Here is a 15,784-nt window from a genome sequence, read left to right as displayed (position 1 = left end):
CCCTCCACTCTGAGCCCTCTCAGAGGCCCCGTTGTTTGCAGCGTGGAGTGGAAAATCCCACCCAGGCCCTCGTGAATCATTCCAGAGTCACCCGCACAGGCTTCAGGCCCTGGAAAGAAATGGCAGCGTTTTTCCACTGCATGGAGAACAGGCAGGGTCTCAGATCAGGCGAGAGGGGGCAGGGGGTGCCCACCCCACCTTGCGCACTAACAAAGTGAGCACTGAGTGGGAAATAGTCAGGCCTGTGGCTGCTGCTGGCCCACTGCACAGCCCTGGCCCAGGTTGATAAAGGAGGGACTGGCCAGGCCTGCAGCTGGGGGCTGGGCTGCCATGTCAAGGAGTTGAGCCGCACCCTGACATCACCAGGCCAGGCTGTGGGTCCCGACTGGCACTGAGAATCTGCTCTGCAGATGTTGCGGATGAGGTCAGACTCCAGCCTGGATGCCCCCATTTCTGGGACAGAAGAAATGCCAAGAGGGAGTGTTCAGGCCTCTGTAGCAACAGCCCTGCCAGTGTCCATGAGGGAGCTACTCCCTGTAGAGACTGTCCCTCCCTGGGGCCTGGTACAAGCCCCACCCTGCTGAGTCTGGCCTTCTTCTAAGAAGGGCCTAACCTCACCTTTCCTCTCCTGTCGGATGACCTAGGGGAGGAAATACCCACTACTCTAACTGCTCAGGAAGTACCAGTGTTGGGAAGGCTCAGTTCATTTCACATATACCCACGGCGGGGAAGGGATTTACCCAGTTATACACCAATCAGAGCACACCTAGCCAAGACGCTCTGTGTGGAAGCTGCCCAGGATAGGAGAACAAGTCAGGTGTTCAGGATTGAATCCAGGCTCTGCCTGTTGGTGCGTGGTGTTGGGCAAATCATTTTGCCTCTCTGAACTTCTTTTTGGTTTCTCATCTGTTAAAAAGGCTTGGCAGTGATAGTGAGACCTACATGAATGCTTAGCTTTAAAGCCTGCGTTTCCCTTTAATTCTGGGTCACCTGGAAAAATAAGGCCAAGGAGGGCCTTTAGGAAGGGAAGTCTTTTGCTCCTCCTGAAAAACAGATGCTGCAGAGGGTTGCTTACAATTTAAGTTGGGGAGGTTCCAGTAGCTTGCTTAACAGAAACAACAGCTAACTTTCTGGGCATTAACTGTATGCCAGGCACCAGGATTAGCACTTTTTATAGATTATCTGTCAGCTAGGTGCTGTTACATCCTCATTTTGCAGTTAAAGAATGAAGGCTTTGGAGACTGAAAGTAGCTTGGTCCAAGCCACACAGCTCGTAAGTGGGGGTGGCCGAGTGAAGCCGGACCCCAGCCTTATACAGTACTGCTTCCAGGGAGGAGCTTGCAGGAGGCTGGCCCTGAATCCCAAGCCTGCAGAACTACATATAAAACTGGAAACTATCCACCCAGCCCCAGGGCTCTGGATGGAAGGGAGCTGGCTGCCAATTTGTCCAGAGGTCCCTGAGGCTCAGAGGTGGCTGAGACTTGCCTGAGGTCATGCAATAAACCCTCTCCCTCTGCCCAGGGCTCTTTCCAGTGACCCTGGGGCTTTGGTACTCTATCTGCCTGTCTGGAGTTCTCTTCTGATTTTTATTCATGGACCAGCCAGCACGTGGTGTTCACAGGCCAGAACTGTGAACTGAGGCTGCCCAGCGTGAGATCTGAATTAATTACCAGCCCAACCGTACTAAGTTTTCAACACTGATTTTAACTCTGGGCAGGAAACCTGGAATCTCATTGATGGTTATTTGAAACAAATGAATTCCCCAGGCCTCACACATCCTTGAAAGTCTGGCTTCCTTTGAAGGCTTGTGCTCAATTCTTTGCATCAAGCACTTAGTTAATCCTCACTTACTCTTTTGGGATAGATGGGACAGCTAATGAATCCATGGTAAAGGGGAGGAGCATAGACTCAGGCTGAAGGGCTTGCACAGTCTCCAGCTGTTGAGTGGCAAAATCAGAATTTGAACCAAGGTCAGCCCCCCTTTAGTAAGTCTGCTCAGCTACCTCCCTTCCGATGTGAAGGGAAAAGAGGTGAGGCTGGACAGGTGCTCCCTGAATGCTGTGCTGCAGGGCTAGGCCCTTCTCTTGTGGGAAGTAGGGAGCTATTAAGTGTTGTTGAGCAGGGGGACTTCCTTGGGAAGTTGAAGGAGGCTGTGTGGAGGACTGGGGATGGGAGAGAGTGGAGGTGGGAAACAAATGAGGGGGCTGTTGCAGGTTCCTGGGGAGTGGTAATGAAGTCTGGACCAGGCTGTGATCACTGGAATATATGAAACATTTGAGTAGTGATATGTAGCAGGCACTGCACTACATGTTTACCATCTCTCATGGCATCCCCCTGATAATTTTATGAAGAAGGTATTAGTGCCCCCATTTCATAGGCACAGGTTGGCTAAGGAGCCCACCCAAACTCAGCTGGTAAGTGGCAGTGCTGGGATTTGAACCCAGGCCTGCCTGATGCAAAAGCGTTAGCTTATGCCCTGTATGCTACACTCTTTTTCCATAGTTCAGAGAGATGCTTGGAGTGGCCTTGGACAAGTCTGTTCTCTGCTCTGGTTCTGTGGAGAACTTGGCTGAGTTCTGAGGTCTCTTGTTGTTTTATTTTATCAAACATTTGGCCTAGCCCTGGGGAGAGAGAGATGACTCATATCCCATGAGTTCCTTTGAGGAGACCATGGTCTAATGGGAGAGACAGGCTTCTAAGCAGACAATTCCCCCAAATAATACAGTGGCCTTAAAATAGAGGGAAAGAGGGGACTTGGCCCAACTTGGGAGAGTGGTTAGGGAAGGCTTCCTGGAGGAAGTGACACTCTAACCCAGTAAGTTAGCTGAGTGAGAAATGATGGGAGCTTCAAAGACCAAGAAACAGCACCTACAGAGACCCAAAGCCCCAAAGAACATGAGTTCCTAAGGCAGGGACCTCAGGAACCCTTTTCTCAGCCATAGCATTTTCCTGTCCAGAGCTCTGGACAGGTTTGTTCAATGACTGCTTGAAACCATTCTCTATGACACTGATACTGTCTTCTTGCTTTTTCTTCAGGGTTCCCCTGGGCTTCCTGGGCTTCCTGGACCCCCTGGTGCACGGGGGCGTCGGGTAAGTGATCACACACTGTCCTTTGGAGATCTGATTGGCTCTTTGGCCCACTGTCCCTCAAGTCCTAGACTTGCTGTGTGTCCTCAGATGGTTCTTGCCCCTCTCTGGTACCCATTTTCCCCTTTGCCAATTGGAGTTAAGGCCTTTAGGGGGCACTGTGTAAAAGGACATGGCATGGGACAGTGATGACCTCTTACCTCACTTCTCCATTGTTATCACCCCTGGCAGCCTGGGGTGGAGACCCCATTAGCAGAGCACAGCCCCTGAGCTGCTGGGCTTTAGCGTTTGTCCAGGACAAAAGCTGACGCAGGAGGACATGGCCCTTGTATCCGTCTTCCCATCTCTGCAGGGCCATCCTTGGGTAGGGATATCGACGTAGGCAACTGACGGGCCATGCCAGGGAGTGGGTGAGCTCCGCATGCTGAGGGAATGGCTGGGCAGGGCTGCAGGGGCTGAGGTGAGCCAACCTGAGCCTCCAAGTGAAAAACAGCTCCCCTGTGTTATGCGTGACATGTCACTTTCTGCTACCTTATTTGATCCCCTCTTCTTCCAAGCCCCATGGCCAGTATGATCATTCTCCTTTTAGGAATGAAGAAACTGAGCATCTAGGAAATGGAAGAGCCAGGACGGGAACCCAGGCTCTTAACCATATGGGGGAACTCTTGGGGGTCCTCTTGGAGAGAAATCTGCTTTTCCTCAAGAGGGCTCAGACCCGTGATGCCTGGCATCTGTGCCCAGGCTGAATCAGCCTTTCCCACGCTGGGTGCCTGGGAAGGCCCTGGCAAAGATAGCTGCCTGGGGCATATTTTTAGCTCTGAACTCAGCGGATGGCTCTGGTTATGCAATTACTTGAGCCCTAGTTCCCTCCAGACCTGGCCCTGCGCTCCCTGGGCCCAGGGCTGTGGAATTTGTCCGAAGCTTCATTTCCTCCTGGAGTCAGAGTCTCCATGGAGCACATGCCCAGAGCTGGGGACCACGGAGGTATCGTGGACACTGCTGGCCATGGGTCCTTGCAGTCTGGGACTAGGGTGGGACTCTTTGATCCAGCCCTCCAAGCTCAGGCAGTCTGCTCATGCTCCCAGACTCCTGAGCCCTCCAGCCTCTGCAGCCCCGCTTGGGTTGTCCTTTCAACCTGCCATGCCCTCTTTGCAAACTCCTCCTCCATTCATGGCTCAGATGAAATGCTACCTCCTTTTTTGGTGATCACCCCCTTCTCAGAGCTCCTGCAGCAGTTTGTTTGCCCCTCACGATGGCACAAGTAACTTTCTAAATCTCACATCAACCACTGAGCTCTGTTGGCTGAGCTGCGTACATGTGATCTCATCCCATCTTCCCAGCCGTCCTGAGACTAGGTTCCAGTATTGTCCCCATTTTATAGGTGAGGAAACAGAGGCTCAGGAAGGTTCCATTTCTTTGGATAAAGTCAAACATAGAGTAAATGCCAGAGACAGGATTCAACACAGATAATCTGACTCCACAGCCTATGATCTTACCGTCTATTGTGATAATTTTTCTGTCTGTTCAGCTGAGCCCCTCTGGGCCAGAGACAGGCCTGTTTCTCTCCTACATGATGCTGAGCAGAGTGACCTGTGTGCAGCAGGTGCTGGGCAAATGGTTGCTAGAGAGTTCTAGTGTGGGTGTAGCATTTTCACCCTGAAGCTGTGTGATCTCCGGCAAGCCCCTTCCCTTCTCCAGGCCTCAGTTTCCCTGTCTATAAAACATGGAATTGTGGTAAGGAATTTTTAAGGTTCCTCAGCTCTGAAATTCCACGACCGAGTGAATGACTCCCCTGACATCCTTCCTAGGCTCTCTGTGTGCCCCACCCCCATCATCCTGTTTCTAGACTGGAAATTCCATAGATCATGAAATTCCAAAGATAGCAGAATGCTAGGATTAAACAATCCCAGTTCCTCCGTACAGATGGCAGCAGGGGCTCAGGGAAGGTCAGTGCCTTACCTAAGATTACCTAAAACTGGGTGGCATACCCCTTCCCTCCTCCATATGCTCCCCCAGCCCATCGAGAGACAACGGGGAATCCCTTGGCCCTCCCCCAACATGGCTTTCTGAGCTGCAGCATTTATAGAATCAGTCTGCTTGGCTCCTAGTCAACTATGTGCTTCGTTTCTTCATAAGGCATTGGCTGGAGAGGGGTAGGGAGGTGGGGTGGGGAAGCAGAAAGCCCCCACCTTCACAAGCTGCAGATGGGGTAGCTAAGTGATCTAGTCCACCATCTTTGGGGCAGCTGGGGGCATGACTGGGGAGAAGTGGCCCCCTTGACCTCTCACAGCCTATGCCTGGTTCTGGGTGCTGGGCAAGGGCCCCTCCTCAAATACCCCTGCCCAACCTTTGCCCAGTTCAGGCTGAGCTCTGAGGTTAGACTCCAGGAGTCTGGGCTGGGGTGAATAGCTGAGGTTTCCAGATCCCTTAGAGACCACCAGGTCCCAGATAGTCATAGGACAGATGGGGGAGACAGAGGCTGAGGGTGGGGGGCTCAGAGCTGCTTCCAGGTCTTGACACTTTCAGGTTACATCCATGTGCCAGGAGACAGTTTGATGGAATGTTGGGAAAGGGCCAGACAGCTGACTATTTTAGATGGAGGGTCACCCGTAACACCGTCATCTATTCCCTAGGCTGAGGGAGCTTCTGAACACGGTTCCTTCTCAACATGTTTGGAGAAGGGGAAGGTCCCAGTTCAGGCATCGAGGAAGAGGGAGGCGCCTTGGTCAGAATGTGACAGGCTGCAGCTGGGAAGTTGGCCTCAGAGAGGGGGGAAGGAAGCAAGTTCCTGCAGCGCTAGCCAGATGAGGCAAGAGGGGCGGGGATGAGGGCAGTGTGTCTAGAGACTGGTGTACGGGGGCACCACTGGACATCTCAAGGTGCCTCTCCCAGCCCCCAATGTCCTGGATTATTCCTACTGGACAAAGACCCTTAGGGATTGCCCGACTCTTAGAGCTCTGTTTATATTACTCATCTGCAAGACTAGCCCACGGGCCCTTGCTGGAGAAAGTGGACCTAACAGGCCCCAGCTGCTACAGGGATTTGGATACAGCTTGGGAAAATCCAGTGCCATGAATAGACCCTGGACTTGAAGCCAACAGACCAGCGTCCCAGCCCTTGCTTGGCTGCTACTCTGCTGTGTGACTTTGGCCAAGACTCTTTGACTCTCTGGGCCTAGTCTTCCCAGCTGTTCTGTGGACCCTGGAGGACCCTGTAAGCTTGTAGCTTGTAGGACTCTTAAGGAAGAGCTCTGACTATGTGCTGTGGCCACAGGGGGATGCAGCTTTGTTCAGGAGGGGGCAAGTGCTGTCTTCTTTGAGCTCTCAACTCCATAAAAGTCTTGAACAGAAGTCCAGTTGGAGTCTCAAGAGTGGAGAAGTTCCTTTAGGCAGAAGGAGTCCTAGCAGTTTCCCTGGAGGAGGCAGCATTTGAGCCAGACTTTGGAAGATGGGTTGTGTTGCAGCAGGAGCATATAGATGGGAAAGGCATGTCAGATGGTGGGAATAACACAGGAAGAGGCACGGATAGCTGAGTGTGCTTTGAACCTAAGTAGCCAGCTTGGGAAGCGCTAATGGGGTCAGGTGGAGAGTGTGTGGAATGGTGGTAAAATTTAGGGGTTAAGAGCTTGTGCTCTGGAATCACACATCTAAGGTGGAGATCTAGGTTTGTTCCTTAGCAGCTGGATGAGCTGAGAAAGTTACAAACCTCTCTGAATACCAGCTTCCTCCTTTTCAAAATAGTGGCATGCTGATAGCACCTACCTTGGGGGCTAATAGAGTATAATTTGATAATGCATGCAAAGTGCTCACTGCAGGGTCAGGTGTTGGGGGGCTTTCCTACAAGGAGGCCCCATGGCAGTGCCCCTAAGACTTGGCTGGGGAGAAGACCTAGCAGATAGAAGGAGACTGCTGGGCGCTGCTGCAGGAGGTGAAATGACCCCCATTTCCCTCTCACCTCTTTGTTTTTTCTCCCTTTCAGGGTCCACCTGGGCCTTATGGAAATCCAGGCCTCCCAGGCCCTCCTGGAGCCAAAGTGAGTATTTGCTGTGGGGTCTAGAGATAGGGCCACGAGTGGGTGCTGGGGATGGGGTCATCCTCGGGGCTCCTGGTGCAGGGCTGAGGGCCACTGTGGTGGATCCGTGTCCAGGCCACAGGCACTCCCTGAGTGCCTCCCCTGTGCCAGGCCCCTGCCAAGCTGGAGCCACAGTGAGGAGTTAGGAGTGTAGCTTCTGGTTGGGAGGCACTGGCGGGAGAAGGGCAGCTGGAGCCTAGAGGCCTTCCTACGAAGAAGAGTAGAAGAAAGGTCATTTGCTACTAAACAGGGGGGCCTTGAATGTCCAGCTAAGGATGTAAGTTTTCCTGCATCAGATGACACACCCTGGGGAGGCATACTGACTTTTGAGCTGGGAAGGGACATGGAAAGATCGTGTTTGAGAAAGGCCACTGGATGCCGTGGGGAGGATGGTCTTGGGGTGGGGACCAGAGCAGAGGTGAAGAGACTGAAGGTGATGCCTGGGAGGTGGGGCTGGCCCAGAAGAAGGGAAGTGTGCATTCACAACACAGAGGTGAGATAGAGAGGACCCAGTGACGGACCTGCAGTGAGCGGTGGGGACTCCCTGCTGTTAGCCTGGGAATGCAGGGAAGGAAGAAGATGATGCTACACCAGGGACCTATAGCCCAGGCAGGTGGCACAGATTTGTGGGCAGACATTCTGGAACTCTGGAGAACTCTGAGCTGGAGATAGAGCCTTGGGGTGTGGCCAGCACAGAGATGCCACCTCCACAGGGAACCTTCCTGGAGTGCTCCAGTAACTTTGTGATGAGACCACGGAGACAAGAGTGACTGGGGTGCTGATGACCATGGGGTCCTGTTCCTGGGGCTCCGGCAGAGCAGGGTTGTCCAGGGCAGGGTGTGGAGTGGGAAGCTGGCAACATTTAGGTCATGGGAGATGAGGTCTCAGGAGCGGTTGGAGAAATCAGAGAAGGAAGATGCACGGTCAGGGATGCTGAGGGCGCGTGACTGTGCCCAGGGAGTGCAGGGCGCACCAGGAAGGGCAGATGGGCTCCAGGGCAGGGTGTTGCCCAGCCGAGCCTCTTCTCTGTCAGATAACTTGGTGAAGAACACTCCCGGGCTTTGGTCGGCCAGGCCCAAGGGCAGTCTTTGCGAATCCTGTAAATCCCGAGCGGCTTACAGAAAGCCCTTTGCCGGCTGGCTCCAGGTCATGCCACCTCCAAAGGCCTGCTCTGACTCCTAGGGTAGAGCTCTCTGGCCCACCAGCTTGTCTAAGAGTTTGAGGTAAAGGTAGTACCCAGGCAGCCCTGGATATATGACCATGACACCAGAATGCCGGTGAAGAGTCCTTGCACAGAGCTGCAGGAGCATCGGCGTCAGCCCCTGCAGCCCTGTGACTTGACAGCCAGGCAGGGCTGGGCAGGAACAGAGGCCTCAGGTGCTCAGTGGCCAGCGGCTGCCCAGAGGTGCTCTGGGTTTTAGGTCAGAGGACAGCATTAGTGATACAGTGGTAAACATAGCTGCCCTCCAAGGCAATCACTGATGACAATAAGCACCATATATTGGATCCTACTGTGTGATAGGCCCTGTGCATGCACTTTATGGAGCTTATCTCCTTTTAGTCCTGACAAAGACCTAAAGAGATGGGTGGAGGTACTGTCCCACTTACAGACAGAGACACTGAAGCTCAGGCAGATTAAGATGCTGTCTAGGAGATGGCAGCAGGTCGTGCCCCTGTCGGGCAGGCGGAAAGTGGTTGCTCCTTGGGAGACTTCTCCTTTGCAGAGAGGCCTCGGGTCTGCCAGGCTGTGGGGTATATCAAGATGCTGAGGCTCAACAGCTGTTTCGAATTGCCAGGTTTGCTCAGGAACACGCCTTTGCTGGCCTGCCCTGGGACTGTCCGGTCCTTCCCACTCCGTCTCCCTTCTGCTCCCAGATTGATCTTTGCTTCTGTGGCAACAGATGCTCCATCAGTTCCTCCCCTGGTCCACGCCGGCCCCACGCCGCGGGGCCTCAGCCCCAGCCCTGCGGCAGCCCCAGCCTGGCCTGCAGCCCACTCCCATCCTGCCAGCAGACGTGCTGAGGCAGAAACAAGGCCCACCAGCTGCTTCTTCCTCCATTCTGAGAAGCCACCCTGGGGGTGGTGAGTGAGGCTTGTACCTAGTAGGTGAGTCCTCCTGCTGCCACATGGAGGTGGGACCAGTGGACCTCCTGGAAAGGACGCCAGCCTGCTCCTGTGTATAGCAGAAGACTGGGCTTCAGAAAATAGGCTGCAATGGGAGGCTGCTTTTTCTATTAGCACTTGCATAAAATTCCAATGGGAGAAGTCATGCCCTTTGCCCAGACATTCACCTAGAGCCCAGGGGTGAGCACAGGTAGCCCCAAGCCAGGTCAGTTGGGTGGGAGGCTCTGGTCTTCTGGACTTGGATCCTGGGCTGCCCTTGATCTGTGGCATGGCCGGGATGGTGCTGTCTCTGGGTGGAACTCCTGACTTAGCTGAGGTTGGAAGAGAATGTAGTATATGTGCATGAATGAGTCTGGGAAGAGGGACTTTACTGTTATCAAAATCCCCTTTGGGCTGGGAGGTGATCTGATGGGACTGTAGGACTGGCCTCCTCCAGGTCCAGTGCTGGCTCCTCTTCCTCATGGATTTGGCTTTTAGAGCCACTTCTGGGGCTGCCTATCCACTCATCTTTTTGCAGTTAACAAATGTTTATTGAGCGCCTACTATGTGCTGTTGCTGGAGAAGTCAGCCAAATAGTCAGGGCATGCCCTGGTGGCGGGGAGCCTGAACCTTGCCCAGAGCGGTCACTGTACTGTCCTTCCTTCAGCACATTTATTGAGCCCTCTGGACCTTATGGCCTTGTGGGATAAAGACCAAAGGGTAGGAGACACCAGTGGATTGAAGATCAAGAAGGGAAGATGAAAGATTTCATCCATCTTGAGGTCACGAAAGGCCAAGGTGACTTATTCAGGTCACTGGCAGTGCCCAGCAGTGGCAGATTCTTGGGCTTGCCTGCCAGAGGACACTTACCAGGGCTCCACAGCTGGTACAGCCAGAGTTAGGCTTCAACCCCATCTGCCTCCTCCAGAGCCCAGGGCTCCCCCACATACCACATACCCATACACCCGACATGCATCCCCATCAAGAACAGGGGTCATCAGCTCTCGCAGAGAGTCAATATCAAGGACTGAGAATGAGGCAGAGAAATTGGACCCTGGGATGACGGCATTAGCTGACCTTGGAGGGCTGAGGTTGAGTCACTGGGTTGATTCATGCAGCCATAGTTAAGAGCACAGATTCTGGAGCCAGGTGGTCTTAATTCAAACCCCAGCTGTCACCTCCTGGTTCCGTGATTGTGGGTAAATTATTTGAGTTTCCTATGCTTCGGTTTCCTCATCTGGAAAATGGGACGATAAGAGTAGCTGTCCCCTTGAGTTGTCATAAGGGGTAACCAAGTTCCTTAGAGCAGCTCTGGCCTGTGGCACATGATACAGGAAGTCTGCTGTCAGCATATGTAAGGCACAGGGCCTGCAGTAGGGCACAGTCAGGTACAGTCCCCACCCTTGTGGAATTAAGTTAGTCACACCGATTGTTGAATTACGCCACAAAAAGGACCCCACATGAGAGGCACTAGGTGGGGATGGTCTGGTCTGGGTGAGGCCTGCCTTCCTAGAGGTTGGGAAGGTTGAACCAAAGTTCTAAGTGCAGCAGGTGACTAGACACACAGGCAAGAAGCCTGGGGAGGGCAGCAGGCCTGGTAGATGGAGGTAAGACTTTTAGACTTTATCCAAATAGCAGCAGGAAGACATGAAAAGGTTTTTAGCAGAGGTGGCACAATCAGATGAGGTCTGTAAAGGCAACTCAGGCATTTGAGAAGCAGGGCCTGGCAGGTGACCAGTGGGGAGGCCTAGAGCTGCCCCGAGGGCAGTGCTGATGAGGGACCGTGGGAAAGTCAGGAGTCTGCAGGCTGCGGTGCAAGTGCGGAGGTGGGCAGGGCTCCAGCTGTGCAGGAAGGCCAGTGCTGCCCACGCCCGAGGATAAAGCGCCTGGCCCCATTCTCGGCAGCCAGCTGCCTCATCCCTGGTGTGGCTCACTGGGTTTGCAGTGAATTAGCCAGGATTACTATGGGCCTCAGGCACCCGGGGAGGATAGACAAGGGGTGGGTAGGGAGTCGGGGTAGGAGCAGGCTTGGTGACCCAGCTGGCTTCTACAGAGCTGGTGGGAACTGAGGTGGACACGACTCGACAGGGTTCTCTGGACCCAGGCCCCAGCCTACCTTTCCCCCTCCTTTGACCATGGAGGTAGGGCATAGTGATTAAAGAAAATGTACAAAAGTCTATCTAGGAAGTATGTCGGAAAAAGTAAGCTGCCAGCAGTGGCCCTGCCCAGTAATAAGCACTGAGTACATTTCGAGCAGCTTATGGGTGAGGGACTGGTCAAAAGTTTCATGTACTTTGTAGGGCAGATGTTATTCCCCCATTTTACAGATGAGAAAACTAAAATCCAAAGTAGCTAAGTGACCTGCCAAGGATCACATTTCTAATAAGTGGCAGACGCAGGATTTGAACCCTCTCCTGTCTTACTCCAAAGCCCATAGCTACAGGGCCATTAAGCTCCAAAGCTCTCTGACCTTTCTCTGTAGATTAAGCAATGTATATTAGGCAAGATATATATTCATCTGTGTGTATATGTGTGGGTGTGTGTATATACATACACACATGGATGTGTATATACAATGTATAGATATACATACATACATAGGGCAGATGAATAAAATATACCTTGCACATAAGTGCTGTATGAGTGTTTACTGTTATTTTATTAACAATTGCCTTCTAGACAAAATGAACCAATTCATGCTGCTGCTAGCATTAGAGGAGGATATTTTTAAAAGATAATTCATTATTGTTTTCACTTTACTTCATTGATGATCCATGAGAAGAATGCTCTTCTTATATCTGTTTTCATTTGTATTTCACCATTTATGCATTTGTCTATTTTTGGAGTTGGCATGTTGTCTTTTGTTATTGATTTATAAAATTACTTGTATTTATATATTTAGATTAGTAAGGCTTCATCTACCTTATAGATATTTTCTAGTTTGGTTGTTTTCCTACTAAAACTATTCATGATAACTTTCACAAATGGAAGTGTTACCTTTTCTTTATCCTTTGGACTAAAAGTAACAGCTTATACTTATTAGGAACTTAAGATATCCCAGATAGTTTGGAGAGGGCTCCACCCATGTATCAGATTTATGGTTGTTTACTTTTATACTTAGACATTTCCTTCCCATTCCAAGATCAGATAGGTATTCACTTATATTCCTAGTCATTTCATAATATCATTTGCACTGTTAAGAAAGTTGAAACATCTGAAATTAATCTTCATGGGGGTGGGTAGTAGGACTCCAACTTTATTTTTCCCCCAGTAATTAGCCATTTATTAAATAACTCTGCCTCTACTGATTATGATATGATAGACCAGGTATATTTCCTGCCATTGTGTTTCATTGCCCTGTTTGTATGTTTTTATGCTAGTAAAATACTATTTTATTTGACATCTACTATCTTTTTGTGTCTTTCCAACCCTCCCCCCATCTTTTAAAATACTTCTGGGTATTTATTTTGTCAAATGAACTTTTTGCCATCTTAATAATTTCCTTAAAAAAAAAGCCCTCTTGAGGTATTTATTGGAATTGTATTAAATGTGTATATTAATTTATGAAGAATTTAAAAATAATAAGTATTCCTATCTAAAACCATGTCTTCCCATTTGGTTGAGTTTTTTAAATGTCTCTTAGTAAATTTTTATAGTTTTTATTGCATAAGCCTTATGCAATAAGGCTTTATTATTTACTTAATAATTTATTATTACTTAATAAAACAGTTCTTATTAAGTTTATACTTAGAAATTTCATATTTTTGCTGCTGTTATGAATGGAATATTTTTCTCATTATATTTTCTGGCTGGCTCTCAGCTATCAAAGAAAATGTTGACTTGTATTTTTGTACTATTTGTGCTTATTTTAAAACCATGCCCTTCACTGAATTGTCTTCTTAATTCTAACAATATTTCAGTTAGTTTTTCTGGATTTTCCAGACAGTCACTCATATGGTTTGCAAAACAGGACATACTTTTGTCTACTTTTCTTCAAAGGTTAGTAGTCTTATTTGTTTTTCCTGCTTAATTTCATTGGTCAGAAATTCTAAACACATGAAATAGTAGTGTGATAATGAGAGGCCCAGAGAGTCTTCAGAGGAGGTTCCAGGGATGGGGCCAGATCTGACCCAGTCCCAGCCCTTGAGTTGTCTCTTGAGCCTCCTTTCATTCATTTGCCCATTTGTGAAATATTTTTTAATGCCTTCCCTGGGTCAGGCCCTGCGTTACATACTTTGGATCAGAGGTGACTTAGACAGGGGACTTCTAACCCAGAATTTCCCAATCTTTCAGGATTTATTCTTCCTTTGTCTCAGTCTCTTTCTAACCTTCAGCCACCCAGAGCTCTCTATTTTATCTACCTCCCAACCCTACTTGCAGAAAAGAAGCTTAGCCTACTAGTTCCCATTCCTGCTACCTTTTAGCATTTATGGTTTAGGATATATCATTCTATCTATCTTCTAGTTCTGCAAGGCTCTGTTAACTAGTCCAGGTGAAGTCTACCATTCCCCACACAGAGAAGGCAAGGGGTTTGCCCAAGGTCGCACAGACTCCTTGACTGGAGAGCTGGGTCTGGTGACCAGGTTCTCATCTTCACCAAGGTGTAAGCAATTAATTAGACTTTATATAGTTCTTGTATATCTCTCTGGGGAATTTGTAGGAGTCTGGCTGGGAAGATGTATAGTCTTCTCTATCCCAGGAATAATACCTTCGCCTGACCAGGGGTGCCGCTAGCATCCCTGGAGCTGAAACTCCATCTGATTCCCTCCTTTACTTCCTCTGACTTTAGCTTAGCTGGAGTTCCCTTCAGGAGCTTGCCCTCAGACTGGGTCAAGTTCTCCTTGACTTCCTCCTCTCTTTCACTTGCTCTCCCACTACATGGATTATACTGTTTCCTCTGCACTGTATTAAAATGTGAAGAGCTTAGGCTCTGTCTGGAATCAGACTGCCTGAGCCTAAGTCCCCTTTACTAACTGCATGACCTTGGACAAGTTACTTATCCTCCCAGTGCCTTAGTTTCCTCATCTGTGAAATGGGGACAGTGATAGTTGCTACCTCATAGGTTCATGTATCAAGGGCTGAGAAGAGACTCAGTAAATGCTAGTGCTTATTATTATTGGTCTCTGTTTTCTCCATCAAAAATTCCCTGTGGACATAAGCTGTGTCTTGTTCCCCACCTTGGTATTCCCTCCTCCCTCTATTCATCACAAGACTTGGCTTATAGTAGATGGTCAGTGAGTCTCTGTACTTGCGGATATTGAACGTGGGCAGGAGTTACTTCCCCAGCACTGTGCTGGCTGCCAAGAATGCAGAGAGAAACCTATAAGTAACTCAAGTGCCTGGGTAAAGACCCTGGGCAAAGGAGCAAGTCTGTTATCTTTTTGGATCTTAGGTTCCCCTTTAATAAAATAACAGAACAGGCTACATGAAGGCCCAGCCCCAAAAGCTTTATATGCCCAGCTCCTCTACCAGCTGCAGACTGAGGTGGGTAAGAGCCGGGTGGGGAGAAGCTGCTGTCCTTTTTTGGCCATTAGAATCCTCAGGAGCCATGGGCCTGGCCTTGCACCATGGACATAAAAGGCATTGGAGCTGGGTTTGTGAGCAGCTGAGGGTGGGAGAATATCTGTGAGGGGCAAAATTGCAGTGTGAGGTGGCAGATCCCAGAGGGTGGGTGCGGCAGAAGTGACTTGGAGGGGACTGGGTGGTCAGAGAGCTGGCATTCTAGCAAGGAGGGGCCTGCCTCCAGCCTGCGGCAGCTGGGAAGATTGTGAGAGAGGCATCGAGGCTTCGTAAATAAGGGCTTTGAAGTCAGACAGATTGGGGGCTAGTCAGACCTACTAAGCCCTTGCCTCTTACCTGTGCATCACCCCAGCCTGTCACTCAGCCTCTCTGAGCCCTGGTCTTGGTCCTGAGTTGCAACAAGTGGGTGCTCAGACAGCTAAGGGAATTGTTGCTTAGAGTAGGTCTAGCACAATATTGGGTGTGGACAGGTGAGCCATGAAAGGCGTTCCCTTCCCTCTTTAAGGCTCCATCAGTTCAGAATGCAATGGTTTATTGTGGAGATTAACTGACTCAGGATGTGGAAGGTCTGCTTTCTGAGGAAGAATAGAACCAAATGGGAATCAATCAAAATTGGCCAAACCACCTCTTCCATATGTCACATCCATTTTCCCATTGGCTCCTTGCCAAGAAACCTGGGAAGCCAGCACATGTGTGTGAATGTGTGTGAATGGATGTTTGTGCATACACCACTGTGCAAGTGTGAGTGTATGTGCACAAGCATCCATGTACATGTATGTGTGTGCGCACACCTATGTGCACTGAGTGAGCATGTATGTGCGTATGCCCATGTGCATGTGTGTGCACACACCTGGGTCCATACATGTGTACGTGTGTTCATGTGTGTGTGCCTGTGTGCATACACCCATATGTGTGCATGCACCTTTTATGAGTAGATATGTACATGCACCCATGCACATGTATGAGTACACGTGCTTGTGCCCTTATGTGTATGTGTGCCCAT

The 15,784-nt window shown here is 50.2% G+C and overlaps 1 protein-coding gene across 7 annotated transcripts in view; it reads left to right on the top strand.

Moving 5' to 3' along the window:
* Positions 1 to 15,784, top strand: part of COL27A1 (collagen type XXVII alpha 1 chain) — a 135,131-nt gene that overhangs the window by 18,298 nt on the left and 101,049 nt on the right. For all 7 annotated transcript variants that reach the window (XR_005063758.2, XR_005063757.2, XM_017648729.3 and 4 more), the window contains exons 4-5: positions 3,037 to 3,090; positions 7,066 to 7,119. Coding sequence is in view for 5 of the 7 variants with exons in the window: in XM_017648729.3 (XP_017504218.3) it covers positions 3,037 to 3,090; positions 7,066 to 7,119 (108 nt within the window). In the remaining 2 variants the exon portion in view is untranslated. The remainder of the gene's footprint in view (positions 1 to 3,036; positions 3,091 to 7,065; positions 7,120 to 15,784) is intronic.

The sequence above is a fragment of the Manis javanica genome, chromosome 2, assembly GCF_040802235.1.
Source record: "Manis javanica isolate MJ-LG chromosome 2, MJ_LKY, whole genome shotgun sequence".
Lineage (NCBI taxonomy): Eukaryota > Metazoa > Chordata > Mammalia > Pholidota > Manidae > Manis > Manis javanica.
Note: the sequence above shows the minus strand (reverse complement) of the source record. Positions and strands in the feature narration are given on the sequence as shown.